Here is a 14,337-nt window from a genome sequence, read left to right as displayed (position 1 = left end):
GACTGTCTCTTTAGCTCCATTTCAATCTTTTTTTTGTTTGTTTGTTTGTTTGTTTTTTTGTATTTTTCTGAAGCTGGAAACAGGGAGAGACAGTCAGACAGACTCCCGCATGCGCCTGACCGGGATCCACCTGGCATGCCCACCAGGGGCGATGCTCTGCCCACCAGGGGGGGATGCTCTGCCCCTCCAGGGGCGTCGCTCTGCCTCGACCAGAGCCACTCTAGCGCCTGGGACAGAGGCCAAGGAGCCATCCCCAGCGCCCGGGCCATCTTTGCTCCAATGGAGCCTTGGCTGCAGGAGGGGAAGAGAGAGACAGAGAGGAAGGAGTGGGGGTGGAGAAGCAAATGGGCGCTTCTCCTATGTGCCCTGGCCGGGAATCGAACCAGGGTCCCCCGCACGCCAGGCTGACGCTCTACCGCTGAGCCAACCGGCCAGGGCCCCATTTCAATTTTTAAGGGTTTGTCAGATTTCCTATTTCTAATCATGAGATTTCTATTGCTTTCCTTTTTTTTTTCAATTTTATTTGAAGAGAGAAAAGAAGAGGGCTGAGGGCGAATACTCCAGCATTCACATTAAGTACCCCCCGCTGTGAAATAGATGGAACTTCTACAGAACGAGGCTGGGACCCTATTCCTGATGAAGTGAAGACATCTCCACTCTACCTCCTCCTGAAACCTCTACAAAGTGCAGACTTCTCACTGCAGTTCTACCCTACGGGGAGAGTACATTTGATACCTACCTTATTCTTGGTATAAAGGTAAGGCACCACTCTTTGGAATACTTTGGGCACCTGTTCCATGGTGTCATTGTTAACAACGTGGAGCATGCAGATGGGAAGGCTGGTATACACTTTAGGAACCAAAATCATGTCTTGATGAAACAAAAATATTTCTCTGTAATTACAAAACACATGAGCTCTCCCTTGACACTGAGCATACGGAAAGTTTGAAATTAATTTTCATGTTAAAAAATAAAAACATAAGCATAAAGTTTCAAATAACTACAAGGGACACACATTGTTTTCCTTTAAAGGTTATGATTAATGTACTATTTGTCATGTAAATGCAGACCTCAAATTTGTAAGTAATTTGTGACTTTTACCTATATGCTATCACTTAGAAAGTGAATTATTTCATTCTGTACTGAAAGCACATCAATTTATTATGTATGGTTGTCATACTCATAAAATGTTCTAATAATTAACTTTACATTTTTCAGATTTTGTTTAAGAAAACAGATAAACACTTCATTCTCTCTCATTTATGCATAGCAGATGTAGAAGAAATTTTAACTAAGTTGTGAAAGCAACCTAAAAGTTTATACAGTTATCATTATCATGAAGAAAACTCTACACATCTGCATATTGATGCCAATTAAGGGAGACATCACTCACCAATACATGATAGCCTCACCTGAATACTATAAACCAACTATTTGGTGGCTGGTCTGGATAAGTTACAGTGTAGTCAGCAAAAACAATTCTAGTTTCTTCATCTTGATAGCATGGATAAGATTCAATAGACTTGCACTTGCTTTTAAACATTAGTCTAAAAATGTAAAAGTAATTTAAGAACCAATAGCAAAGCAACTTTTAAAATAAATTCTATTAAAAATTTTATTATTTTGAAAGTTAGTTGTCAATTAGTCATCTTTGTCTTATTCCCAAACTCAAGGAAAAACTTTCAAAATTTGACCACTAGTCATGTTTGTGGTAGACTTTTTAAATATCAGATACCATAAAATATCATGAAAAGTCTTTTCTAATCCTAGTTTGCTAAAAAGAATATTTTTAATTTTGAAGTTGTGTTAAATTTTGATCAAATGCTCTTCTGAATCTATTTAGGGGACCAAATGATTTGTCTCTTTTTCTTGTTACTGTGCTGAATTAAAATAACACATTTTCTGAAGTTAAAACACAATTGCATATCTGGGAGTGAGAAACCCACTTGATTACAAAGCATTACCCTATTTATGTAATTCTGATACTAATTTGCAATTTTTTATGTATTTTTGCATCAATGGTCGAGGGTGATTGGTTTTCAGTTTCAATGATTGCACTGTCCTTGTTGAGTCTTTGCATCAAATTAATGAGTTGGGAAATGTTTTCTCTTTTCCTAGTCTGTAAAGGATGTATAAGATTAATTTGATTTCTTCTTAAATTTATTAGTTAATCTATTAGCATATTGTTAGAGAATGTAGCATGCATTCTTTCCCTACTAGAGTCTTATCTGAATAATTACTTTTACCATTTCTACTATAATGCTAAACTTAGAACCTTTAAAACTTTTACTCCATTTCTGCATTACTAAGGTCATGCATTTCTTTTTACATACACCTATTACTATGTCCTTTGAAGATAATATGTCTTATTTTTCTGGCTGCTTTGAAGGTTTTTCTTTTAGCCTTTGGTTTTCAGGTGTGATTTTTCTCTGTGTCCTTCCTGTATGGAGTCGGCATGCAGAGTCTCTTGAAAGTTTACAATTATCATCCTTTTATGTTGTGGAACTACAACTGCATGACTATTAGACTTTCTGAGCATGTTCCTTTCTGCTCTTTCCTGATGTTCCAATGATCCAATCATTTTTCCCATGCTTCAGTTTGGATAGTGACCTATCTATCTCCCAGTTCACTCATCTTTTCTATTCTGCCTAACCTGCTGTCAAATCCATTAAGAAGTTTTAAGTTTTAGTTGTTAAAATTTTTTTTTTTTTTTGTATTTCTCTGAAGCTCCTGTAAACCGGGAGGCAGTCAGACAGACTCCCGCCTCCCGCATGTGCCTGGCTGGGATCCACCCGGCACGCCCACCAGGGGGTGATGCTCTGCCCACCCGGGTCATCGCTCTGTCGCGACCAGAGCTACTCTAGCGCCTGGGGCAGAGGCCAAGGAGCCATCCCCAGCGCCCGGGCCATCTTTTGCTCAAGTGGAGCCTTGGCTGCGGGAGGGGAAGAGAGAGACAAAGAGGAAGGAGAGGGGGAGCGGTGGAGAAGCAATGGGCGCCTCTCCTGTGTGCCCTGGTCAGGAATCGAACCCGGGACTTCCGCACACCAGGCCGAGGCTCTACCACTGAGCCAACCAGCCAGGGCTAGTTGTTAAAAATTTTTACTTAGCGTGATTTCCATTTGACTGTGCTTTATTAATCTAAGCTTTAATTATTTTCCCTTTATGCTTCATTTTCTTGGGTATTTTTATAATAGTTACTTTAAAGATTTTGTCTGATAAGTGCAAAATCACCTGAGGGTCTGCATCTTCATGTGTGTGTGTTTGTGTTTGTGTCTGTGTGTATCTGTGTGTACATACATGTATGTGTTTGTATTCATACATGCATACATAAAATGTTCTTTTGCTTTTGTTCAGACCAGATTATCTTGTCTTGGAGGATTATCATGTTTTGGACATGGTTTGTGACTAGAATGCAGTATCCCTAAAGCTCAGTCTACTTCTGATTTTTTCCTGGTTCTAGAGTGTTGCTTGCAGAGATTTCAACTGACAATGTTGTTTACTGGAGTCTCTCCTCTAGCAGGTCCTCAACTCTAACTTTTATCTCTTCAGCATCATAACACTTTAAGAAACTCTCACAGGTTTTTGCTTAGAGTGTTCGATAAGTTCAGGTAAGACAAGCAAATAGTACAAAGTACCATAGAAAGGTTTCAGATAATATACTGTGGGAGTTCAGACGCAGTGGTGTATTTCTACCAACAGTGACTAATCCCTGGTAGCATCTGAGTTAGAATCTGAAGGATACCCAAGATACTACAGTAATAAGTCAGGCAGAGAAAAATAACCAGCCTAGGATTTCATCTATATGTGGAATTTAAAAACAAACAAACAAATAAATAAACAAAACAAAAAACAAACTCACAGATACAGTGAACAAATTGATGGTTGCCAGATTGAAGGCTGGAAGGATGGGTGAGAAAGGGGAAGTATGCAGAAGTACATTTTGGTAGTGACAAACAGTCACAGCGATGTAAAGTACAGCATAGGAAATAGAGTCAATAATAGTGTGATAACTATGTATGGTGTCAGATAAGTATGAAACTTATCTGGGTGAACACTTAATAAATTATATAATGTCTAATCACTATGTTATACACCCAAAACTAACATAATATTGTATATCAACTGCAACTGAAAAACCATTTAAAGTAAAAAGAAATACTATTATATTGCTTTACCTTAAGAGAGAAACTGCATAGTGTTCTAGACTCACTTCCATCAAAATCCAGATTTTTTGAAGAGTCTCTGCAACACTGATATTTTCCTTTGTGCCTAAGACATAATAATAAAAGTGACAGTATAAAAGTTGTAAGGTGCATGAAAGATTAGTTTGTTCAAAGCCCTCCTTTCACAAAAGAAGTTGAAATTTGTGAGTCTGGTGGTACCAAAGTCATAGGCTTTCTTAGCAGCAAAAATCATGTTTAAAATATAAAGTTATACCCTTTTAGTTAAAAGCTTTGTTCACCATATTTTGCTGTTTCCATTTATTTTTAGTTGAAAAATCATAAAATATTCTTTGATCTAATTGAAATACTCATTAATAAGTTTACATCAGCTCATTTTATCACACCAAAAATTCCTATGAAAGTTCTTATGTCAGAAAAAATAATCCGTCCAATTTTTCTAGAAAACAGTGACTAATAGGATTCTACTAAAGTTCAATCTAAAACATAATCCAGAAATGGATTAAGAGTAAATGATTTGACAAGAAAAATGCAAATCCATATTATATACTTTAAATTTAATTTCAGAAGCTGACATTTTTTCTTATTATCCTATCTTAATTTCTTCATAGTACTCAGTAGTATCTGAAATTTATATCTTAATATATTTGCTTGTCTATTGTATGCCCACTACCACTAGAACACAAGATTCATCAGAGCAGAAACCTTGTCAGTTTTATTGATTTCTGTCAGACTGGAATCTAGTACATTGTTCATATTAGAGTTATTCAATAAATATGTGTTGAGTGAAATACTAGCAAAACATTTTTAAATCGTTCAAATTTGGTCTTCATAAAGAGAAAAAAATTACTGTATAAATACAATCTTTGTGACATATATGGACAACAAAAAGTATATTTTATTACATAATTTGATAAATTTATACTTATTTTTTCTAATAGAAAACAAAAATCAGGCAATAAAATTATGCAGTGTAGTTTGGTTGTTTTATATTTGTGTGTGAATAGTTCTTCCTGCAATGATGATCCTCATTAATGCTACAAATAGAGACAATTCTTACCAAAAAAAATATTTCAATATACTCAAAGAATTCCACTAGAGATAAGAATTTTCTTATAAAAATGTAAATGAAAATTGAAGAAGAAAATAACTAAATATAATTTTGCCTCTGCAGTGTTTTATTATAAGTTGTTAAACCTTTTTACAAAATAGTTTATTCTATATATACATAAATGTATTTGATCTAATCCATGGACTAATACACTTCAAATGTATTTTATGCCTTCCTCTAAATGTATGTCACCATGAACATACATGGAAACTTTTTTATTCAGTTCATTCATTCACTCACACACTCATCCATTCATTCTCCAGCAAGTATTTGTTGTGTGCTTACTCTATGCCAAGCACTGCACTAAATTCTGGGAACAAGAGACTGAGTGTACTGACAACGCACCTTGACCTCAAGGAATTTCAATATTTATAGAATTAAAAATAACTAGCCTATCCATAAAGTAAGATGACTCTAGTCTAAAACACTTTTCATTAATACACAAAGAAATCTTCATTTATATATAGGTAAGTTCATTTTATAAATGATTGAAAAATTATACCTGGTGTTCTAGCTTTCATTAGCAATCTGACGTAAGTCCCTCTCCACATGGCTTGAATTTTAATTGCTGCTGCTGCTGCTTCCTCTTTATCACTGACGGAGGCAAACTGTTTAACATCTACTGACTCCCCTGGAAAGAGAAAAACAAACTTTGTATGGAAGTTCTATTTAACCCCTTCCCTAGTTTTCAATGCCTTTAACTACTAAAGCTTCTGATATATAGAGTGTCATAACCATAGATTTGTTGTTATAGTTAACATTGTCCCCTGTACATGGTCCTTTTTTAGAAAGTAAGCATTCTGGAGAAGGGTAACACATTAAATACTGACTCCTTAGTGAACTGCTATTGACTCTTCTGTGAAACCTCTCAGAATTCGGGGAAAATGTTAGAATGGTAGACACAGAGTTTTAGGAGAGACGGAAAGAAGTATTACTTGGATTGGAGGAACTTTTCAGAATCCTCAAATTATGCTGTGTATATTAGTAAGTTTCACATTGTTTAAGGCCAGGAGCAAATTAAACAGGGAAGGCCTGGATGTATGTGGGGTTGGGGACACATATAAGGACCTGGGACCTCTGTGAGATTCCCAGAGCAGAGCTCAAACTCCACAACTGTGGACGTGGACCTGTTCTAACTACACCAAACTTGTGAGTGCACTTTTCTAAATTATTTCTCGTATATAAACCTAGAGATTCCTTGCCTCCCAAATGTCTAAAATTAATCAGTACCTAAAGAAGCCTCTTCCACGGGGGAATCAAGTAGATCCAAGTCCAAAAACAGAGCACGGAATGCGAATTTCAAGTTTGAAGGAGGTCTTGCTATTGGAATTCTTTTTATTAAACGCCATAAGGAAATATAAAAAACCTAAAAAAATACATTGATGTATTTTTTAAACCAAGAAAATGCCATTGCCTAGTAAGAGAAACTCTAAAAAAATAGATACTCTAAAACTTTTTAAAATATAAATCTCAGATGTAGACACTATCTAAAAGAAGGCTCCTCAAAGTCTCACTCAGTAAAAAACCAAAATAACCTTTTCACTATGTCTAATTTAATATAATTTCATCACTTTAACAATGTTTATAATGTACACTCAATCAAAATATAACATTAAGCTGGTTGAAAAGATACAGCATAAGATAAAAAATATAGTCCTTGAGCTTAAACAAGTAAAATACAGTATTTTATTGATTCTAAGATGCCACCAAGTATAAGACACACTATTATTTCATGTGCTACAAGAAAGCAAATTAACTACCCAAAGTTATTACTTTATCATTTATGAGTTTTTACTTTTTATGAAAAAGCTTTTTTACATTTTGATAGTTTTACATCATGTATCACACCTACTCATGAAAAAATAAAACAAGCTATATAAATTGGTTAAGAACTCCAAAAACCTATTTACATTTAAACTATGTTTGAAAATAAATATTGAAAATATTTAACATCTGTTTTTCCTATGTGATTTGTCTTTTGTGTTGTAAAAGCCTTTGAAGACTCATCATTGCCTAAAGAATGTTCTACCTTTGACATTGGGGTTTTTCTCAAGCCACTGACCCCTGTTCAGAAAGTATTGGTGCTGTCTCATTCTTTATCTTATCACAGAGGACTAATAGAAGATTTTTAGACCACAACAAAACATGTATTGTATGGGCACACAATGCAACATACAGATCATGTATCATGAAATGTACACTTGAAACCTATATGATCCTATTAAGCAATATCACCCCAATAAATTTAATTAAGAAAACACATATTCCTGCTGAGTCCACATTTTCTGACAATTCGTCACCCTTCCCCATATGTATGAAAATGAGGAATCAAAGGACGTGTCCTCCCTCTCTCTCTCTCTCTCTCTCTCTCTCTCTCTCTCTCCCTCACTTTTCCCCCTCTCCTTCTCCCAGGTGTGTCCTCTTTGCCTTTCTTTTTCCTAAGCTGCAAGGGCCCTTCTTCTGCCTCTGTAACCTGCTTCCTGAGGCCACACAGCCCAGTTAGCTCACTTCTTCCATAACTCAGTTCTTCTACTTCTGCGATTTTCTCAAGAAATGTTTGCTTATATTAAAATAAAAAAGAAATAAAAACAGACACCTAGTCTCATAGCCTGTAATTTTACCTGCCCCATAAACTGGCAATAGTAACTGAGACCAAGATGTTAACCCAAGCTGAACAAATTATTGTCATTTGGAGCAATAATATAAAATCAGAAAGGCTTTCTAAACTGACCTTGTGTGGGAAAAGGATATGAAACTTAAAAGCCATATTTTCTATGATATGAACTTAGGGGTAGAGAAAACATGCCTATAAATAGAAGGAAAAAAAAGGTAAGTTCTAAGAGCCTTTTGTTCTCTTTTTGAAGTTCCTCACTGAGTCATTCTTATCCTTACATGTCAAAAAATTGTCCCTGTGTAGTTGTAATAGATCAGGGGTAGTCAACCTTTTTATACCTACCACCCACTTTTGTATCTCTGTTCGTAGTAAAATTTTATAACTTCCCACCGGTTCCACAGTAATGGTGATTTATAAAGTAGGGAAGTAACTTTACTTTATAAAATTTATAAAGCAGAGTTACAGCAAGTTAAAACATATAATAATAATTACTTACCAAGTACTCTATGTTGGATTTTCGCTAAGTTTGGCAGAATAAATCTTTATAAAACAACTTACTATAGTTAAATCTATCTTTTTATTTATACTTTGGTTGCTCCACTACCGCCCACCATGAAAGCTGGAACGCCCACTAGTGGGCGGTAGGGACCAGGTTGACTACCACTGCAATAGATCAACACATCCAGCTTCTTGATGTGTTTTGTGACATGCTAAAATATTCCCTATTTCAACATTTAAGATAAAAATCTAAAAAATCAATAGATAAGTATTTTAATTCTTTTACTCTGTTACTATTGAGTATTCAGAGTCCTAAAGCATCTTGCCATTCTACAGTACATCATTCTGGTCTACATGTGAATGTTGATGACACAGCAAGCTCTTTCTGTGGGCAGAAAGTGGCCGTACTCTGGATTCCTGATGAAGACATATACCTTATCCTACAGGGGAAAAAACCCGGTAGATTCATGGGTCTGCCACACCCATGGAGATTTTAGGTGTCCAGAGGCCTGGGCATGCTGGGCTTCCCCTCTAAGCTAAATGGTAAGACATTGCGATCAAGAAAGAACACAGTGCCCGATGGTCCTCTGTGGACTCTGGTAGTAGGATATTCTGCTTTGGGGAATATTATTCCAATGAACTTATTGAGCAACTCAAAAAGCCTTCTGCTTTGAGTGAGGACTAAAGGAAGAGAGTGGTATGCAGGAGATGTGAGCAGCCCAGGAGAGAAAGAAAAATCACCTGGTCCAATTCTCTCGTTAACTTGCTAATGACACCTTCCAGCACGCACACCAATGTTATTTACTAGTGACAGAATTCTTATCTTTGAGATACTCATAATACAACACATTTGATTTGACAAGAATAACTTGGGATCTATTGATTTATGGAACTTGGCTCTCTGAAAATGTCATCTAGATGTGTAATTTCCAAAGTATAAAATGAAGATGTTTTCTTACTCGAATAGCTCCCTATCGTGTAAATGATACATGCACAAAGGCCCTTTACACATTTGATCTGGGCTAGTGACACTGGGCCCATGCATAAGTAATCTTGGTAGCAGGGACAGTGACTATAAAAGGGCCCAATAGCATGAGTTCTTTTCACCCATGCTTAGCTGCCTAACCTGTTGGCAAGAGAAACTGACCCTGATCCTTTGAAACGGTGCCATCCTCTGACAAGTCCAGTCAGCTACTTGGTGGCAGTTGACTTCAGTGGACTTCTATTGAGGAGAGGCAGCAAGCCTGACTAGAATGGACACTTGTCTCACACATGAGTTTGCTTTCCCTGTCCTCAGTACCTCTGCTGGCTTCGATATCTAGAGGGTTACAGAAACCTCAACTTGAAAACATGGGGTCCAGCTTACCATCCCTTGGCCCAAGGGGCACATTATCCAGTAAAGATTTAACCATTGGGGAATGTTTGGGACCCCTTGGTCTCAACATATATCATAGACAGAATTGATAGAATTCCTAGTAGAATGGAATGGCATATAAAAGGCTCAGCTAAGAGAAATGTCTGGAGATGACACCCTGCAGAATTGGGGCAGTTGTCCCCGGGATGCAATTGTGTATGTACAGAACCCAAGATCAATATGTAGTGCTTTGTCTACAACAACTATACAAACATGGAGACCTGGGATTTCAAGATGAGAAGTAGGACTGGTCTCTCTTACCATCATGTCCAGGGACTCATTTGCAATGATTAGTGTTTTCTGTTCTCATAGCAAGGAGTCTGCTGGAATGGAGGACCTCATTCCTGAAGGTGGTTGGCAGCGAAAATTCCCACTAGGGAATACAATATAACTTAACAGTAAATCTAAACTGTGACATTTGCCTCATCCTGAGGACAAGCTTGAATTCCTCATCCTGGAGGACAGGCAGGAAAAAAAAATACTAATATGACTGAGTTGGGAGAGAATGGCGTTTCTGCTGCATGAGGGGGATAGGAAGAGTTATGCCTGCATTTGTTAGAATAATTCTTGGTGCTTCTACAAAGAAAGATTAATTGCAGCAACCATGGCCTGATAACAGTAGGGCAGTCAAGGTCTCATATCCATCAGGATGGGCTGTCTGAGTTACTCACCAGGCAAGCAACTCGATCAGATGAAACTTTGGCTGGAACAAGGGAAAACTTAGAATGGGACGCGGTTGGAGAGGAGATAGATGCTGAATACTAATTATGGCCTCAGGGTCAGCAGTGGACTCTATAGCAACCTTCTAGTATAATGATTTAATTATTTTTAGAGCTTGTGACTACCACCTTGAGCCATCTAGAGCCACCACCTTCAAGAATGGATGACAAGAGTTCACTTAAAAAAGGTATAATCACACTAGCTCAAGAGGTAGATCCTGGCATATATGTCTTGTATATTACGTATGCCTCAGGTCAGTGGTTCTCAACTGGGAGTGGTTTGCATCCCTGGTAAGGTTACCAGCTAAGAAAGAGGACCCCGCAGGGGAAAATACAAATAAAAAAAATAAATAAAACACTTATTCTCTTTGTGAAAAATAAAGGAAGAGAATCCTCTCCTCCCTTTCCTTAGAGCATTTTCTTTAGAAAACTTATAATTGTAAGTTTATTCTCTTTCCTTGAAAGTATGTACATTTTTTTAAAAAGCTAACTATGCTTCTTGCCAGCTTTAAGATCCAAAAGTATCTTTTTCAAGGACCTGGGTATCATCTTTTGGGGAAGTAATCATCTGGAACATAACGTCCCTATCTCCCAGTATCAGTAGAGGATGGGAGCCTAACATTGTTGGGCACCTACCTCCAAGTTGCAAAACTACCTTTTGTCATTAAGATAACAGAAGTTTATTTTTCTCTTGGGTAGAGCTCCAGTAGGTGTTTTAACCGCGAGAAAGAAGTTAATACTTTCGAGAGCAACCATCAGTCAGTGGGGGTCAGTGGGAAAAGAGCTGGTGGGAGTCTCACAACCTCCCATCCTTCAGCGGGACCCTTCTAAGGGATGTCCTAAACAATTTATCAGGGTCCCCCAGACAGCTCAGCTGCAGCAGCCCCTAGCAGCAAATATCACATTGATTAACACACATTTTTCTCTTTCTCATCTCATTCCGCCTACCCCATCATTTCTGCTTCCCAAAGTCACTTCCTCCCAAAATTGCATCCATCAAAATATCTCTCAAGTTCAGCTTTGGGGGGGGGGAGAAAGTATCCTCCTAAGAACATCATAGAGTGAACATGCTTACCCTGAAGTGCTCTGCAGTTAACTCTTTGTGGTGGAGGGGTACAGGATAGTGGGCTGCCTGTAGATTCTTCAGAGCTGCAGAAAGTTTATCCTTATCTTTGAAATTAGCAATCACATTTCCAACCGCCTTGAAAATTATTAGAGACTGCTCAGTAAAGCGGTAGCTCTCCTGGGAAGACAAAGCATCATAGACAGCCTTGCTTTCATTCATTTAAGTATAATTAGGCATACAAAACTTTAATTTCTGCTAATATACTAAATCTCTATTATATGTGGCTGGTATAATAGCTATTGCAGAGAACTTACTTCATCAAAGCAGTTTGCTAGGTGATGGATGTGCTAATTAACTAGGTGGGGACACCCTTTACAATGTAAATGTACATCAAATCACCGTGATGTACACTTTCAATATGTTCCGGTTTTATTTGTCAATTATACCTCAATAAAACTGTTGAGGAGTACTGGATGTCAAATTGCAATAAGTCTGTAGTTTGGCATAAAAAGGGAGAAATCCCTAAGGAGTCTGTCTACCATCTTGACTGGCCTGTGATGGGTAGTGGAGGTGTTAGTTGCACAGAGCACAGGTGCCTGGAGGCAGCCTGGAGAGAGTGAAGTCGGAAAGAAGCTTTGTAATGTCTATTTTTGAGCTCTCCCTAGGGGGCGCTGTGGTGTGACCATTGTTCCAGGGTTTCCTGCGGAGGTTTTGAGGAGTGGCCCAGCAGGTGCGCCTGGACAGCAGAGACTCCCTGCTGGGGTGAGAACCTGGTGAAAAACAGTGCCACTGAAATGCAACCGAAAGTTTCTGCATCTCCATTACCTCCTGCCAAACTCCCACAGCCCAGGGAAAGGCTTTTTCCTATGGGGTTTTTCCCTGAGGCGAAGCCATGATTGTAAACGTTGTCTGGTCAAGTGGCAGCATTGGGAGTGAGCAAGTGTGGCCCTGAGTGGCTTCTTCCTCAGAACCAAAGAACCCTGGGGCTGGGCCTTGAGCTCTGATAATTTCTATAAGAGGGAGGAAGGAGTTCACCCCACAGAAGTATGAGTGCACGGACCAAGATAACAAGCAGCTAGCAAGTTAAATCACCTAAAGAAACCACAAAGGAGATAACCCATGTTATCTAAAGCAGTTATTATTTTTATTTTCTTCAGAGAAAAGTCAGAACAAAATTTTAAAATAAACAAGGTAAATACAGTGTGTCCGTAAAGTCATGGTGCACTTTTGACTGGTCACAGGAAAGCAACAAAAGACGAAAGAAATGTGAAATCTGCACCAAATAAATGGAAAACTCTCCCAGTTTCATACCTATTCAGTGCAGTTCCATGTGGGCTCATGCACAGATTTTTTAGGGCTCCTTAGGTAGCTATCTCGTATAGCCTCTACAGACTCGTCACTGACTGATGGCCTACCAGAACGGGGTTTCTCCACCAAACTGCTGGTTTCCTTCAACTGCTTATCCCACCAAATAATGTTATTCCTATGTGGTGGCGCTTCGTTATAAACGCGCCAATATTCACATTGCACTTTGGTCACGGATTCGAATTTAGCAAGCCACAGAACACACTGAACTTTCCTCTGTACCATCCACATCTCGACTGGCATGGCCGTGGGCTGCTTCGCTGTATTACATGGTGTTACGTCATCATCTGCGCATGCGCACATGCTGCCACATCATCCTACAGAAACTGGGAGGGTTTTCCTTTTATTTGGTGCAGATTTCACATTTCTATCGTCTTTTGTTGCTTTCCTGTGACTGGTCAAAAGTGCATCATGACTTTATGGACACACTGTATGAGGGAATGAGAGCTATTTATAAAGTGGGCCTGCTGATCTTCCTGTGTCCTGGAGTGGGAAGGAGAGGCCCGGGGACTGACCATGCCACAGGGAGAGGAGGCAGCCGCCGGGACACTGCACAGCCACTGCCCAGAGGGGCAGGAATGCAGAACCTGAGCTTGCCTGGGCCTCGGAAATACAGCAAGAGTTTTAGTGTCTATCTGAAAAGATCCTGTCTTATCAATAGGAAAATATGGTGTGTAGAGATGGGTTGAGGGGGGGATAAAGCTGACTTTTGCAGTGAGAAGGCCCCCAATATGTACATGTCCGCATATCTAAAGAGGATGCTGCATAGAGGCCATCTAAAACCAAGACAGGCCCTCAGGGGAGGTGCTGGCCCCATTTACCTCCTCTCTTCCTTCAGAAACCAGGGACAGACCAGGAGGAGAAAGAGGACATGAAGGAGAAGTGCAGACCCGCCATGGATACTCTCCTCTTGAATCCCAGAGACACACACTACAAATTCGCTAGGCCGAGGAAGAGGTATAATATCAAAATTTTAAACTGTATTAAAAAGGAGTGTACTGATCCTTTATAGTTCACGAAGGACCAGTAATACTACGGAATTTATGTGAAATGCTACCAGATGTGAAAAAAGATTCAGCACAACAGAGGTGAAACTGGTTGTTGGAGAACAACTAATCTTATTTTATTTGTATTCTTTTAGTGTAAAGCAGGGATCGGGAACCTATGGCTCGCGAGCCAGATGTGGCTCTTTTGATGGTTGCATCTGGCTCGCAGAAAAATCTTTAATAAAAAAAAATAACGTTAAAAATATAAAACATTCTCATGTATTACAATCCATTCATTTACTACAGCTCATGTTCATGGTTGCGGGTGGCTGGAACCAATCACAGCTGTCCTCCAGGACAACACCAAATTTTTACTGGATAAT

General features: G+C 38.7%; 1 protein-coding gene across 2 annotated transcripts in view; it reads right to left on the bottom strand.

Moving 5' to 3' along the window:
- ADGB (androglobin) overlaps positions 1-14,337 on the bottom strand; it is a 132,781-nt gene that overhangs the window by 37,039 nt on the left and 81,405 nt on the right. For both annotated transcript variants that reach the window (XM_066248069.1, XM_066248070.1), the window contains 6 exons: positions 11,613-11,780; positions 6,523-6,658; positions 5,795-5,923; positions 4,176-4,269; positions 1,413-1,547; positions 740-893 (listed from right to left, as the gene is read on the bottom strand). In XM_066248069.1, the coding sequence (XP_066104166.1) occupies positions 740-893; positions 1,413-1,547; positions 4,176-4,269; positions 5,795-5,923; positions 6,523-6,658; positions 11,613-11,780 (816 nt within the window). The remainder of the gene's footprint in view (positions 1-739; positions 894-1,412; positions 1,548-4,175; positions 4,270-5,794; positions 5,924-6,522; positions 6,659-11,612; positions 11,781-14,337) is intronic.

The sequence above is a fragment of the Saccopteryx bilineata genome, chromosome 12 (assembly GCF_036850765.1).
Source record: "Saccopteryx bilineata isolate mSacBil1 chromosome 12, mSacBil1_pri_phased_curated, whole genome shotgun sequence".
NCBI classification, from domain to species: domain Eukaryota; kingdom Metazoa; phylum Chordata; class Mammalia; order Chiroptera; family Emballonuridae; genus Saccopteryx; species Saccopteryx bilineata.
The sequence above is the reverse complement of the archived record's forward strand: the minus strand, read 5'-3'. Positions and strand labels throughout refer to the sequence as shown.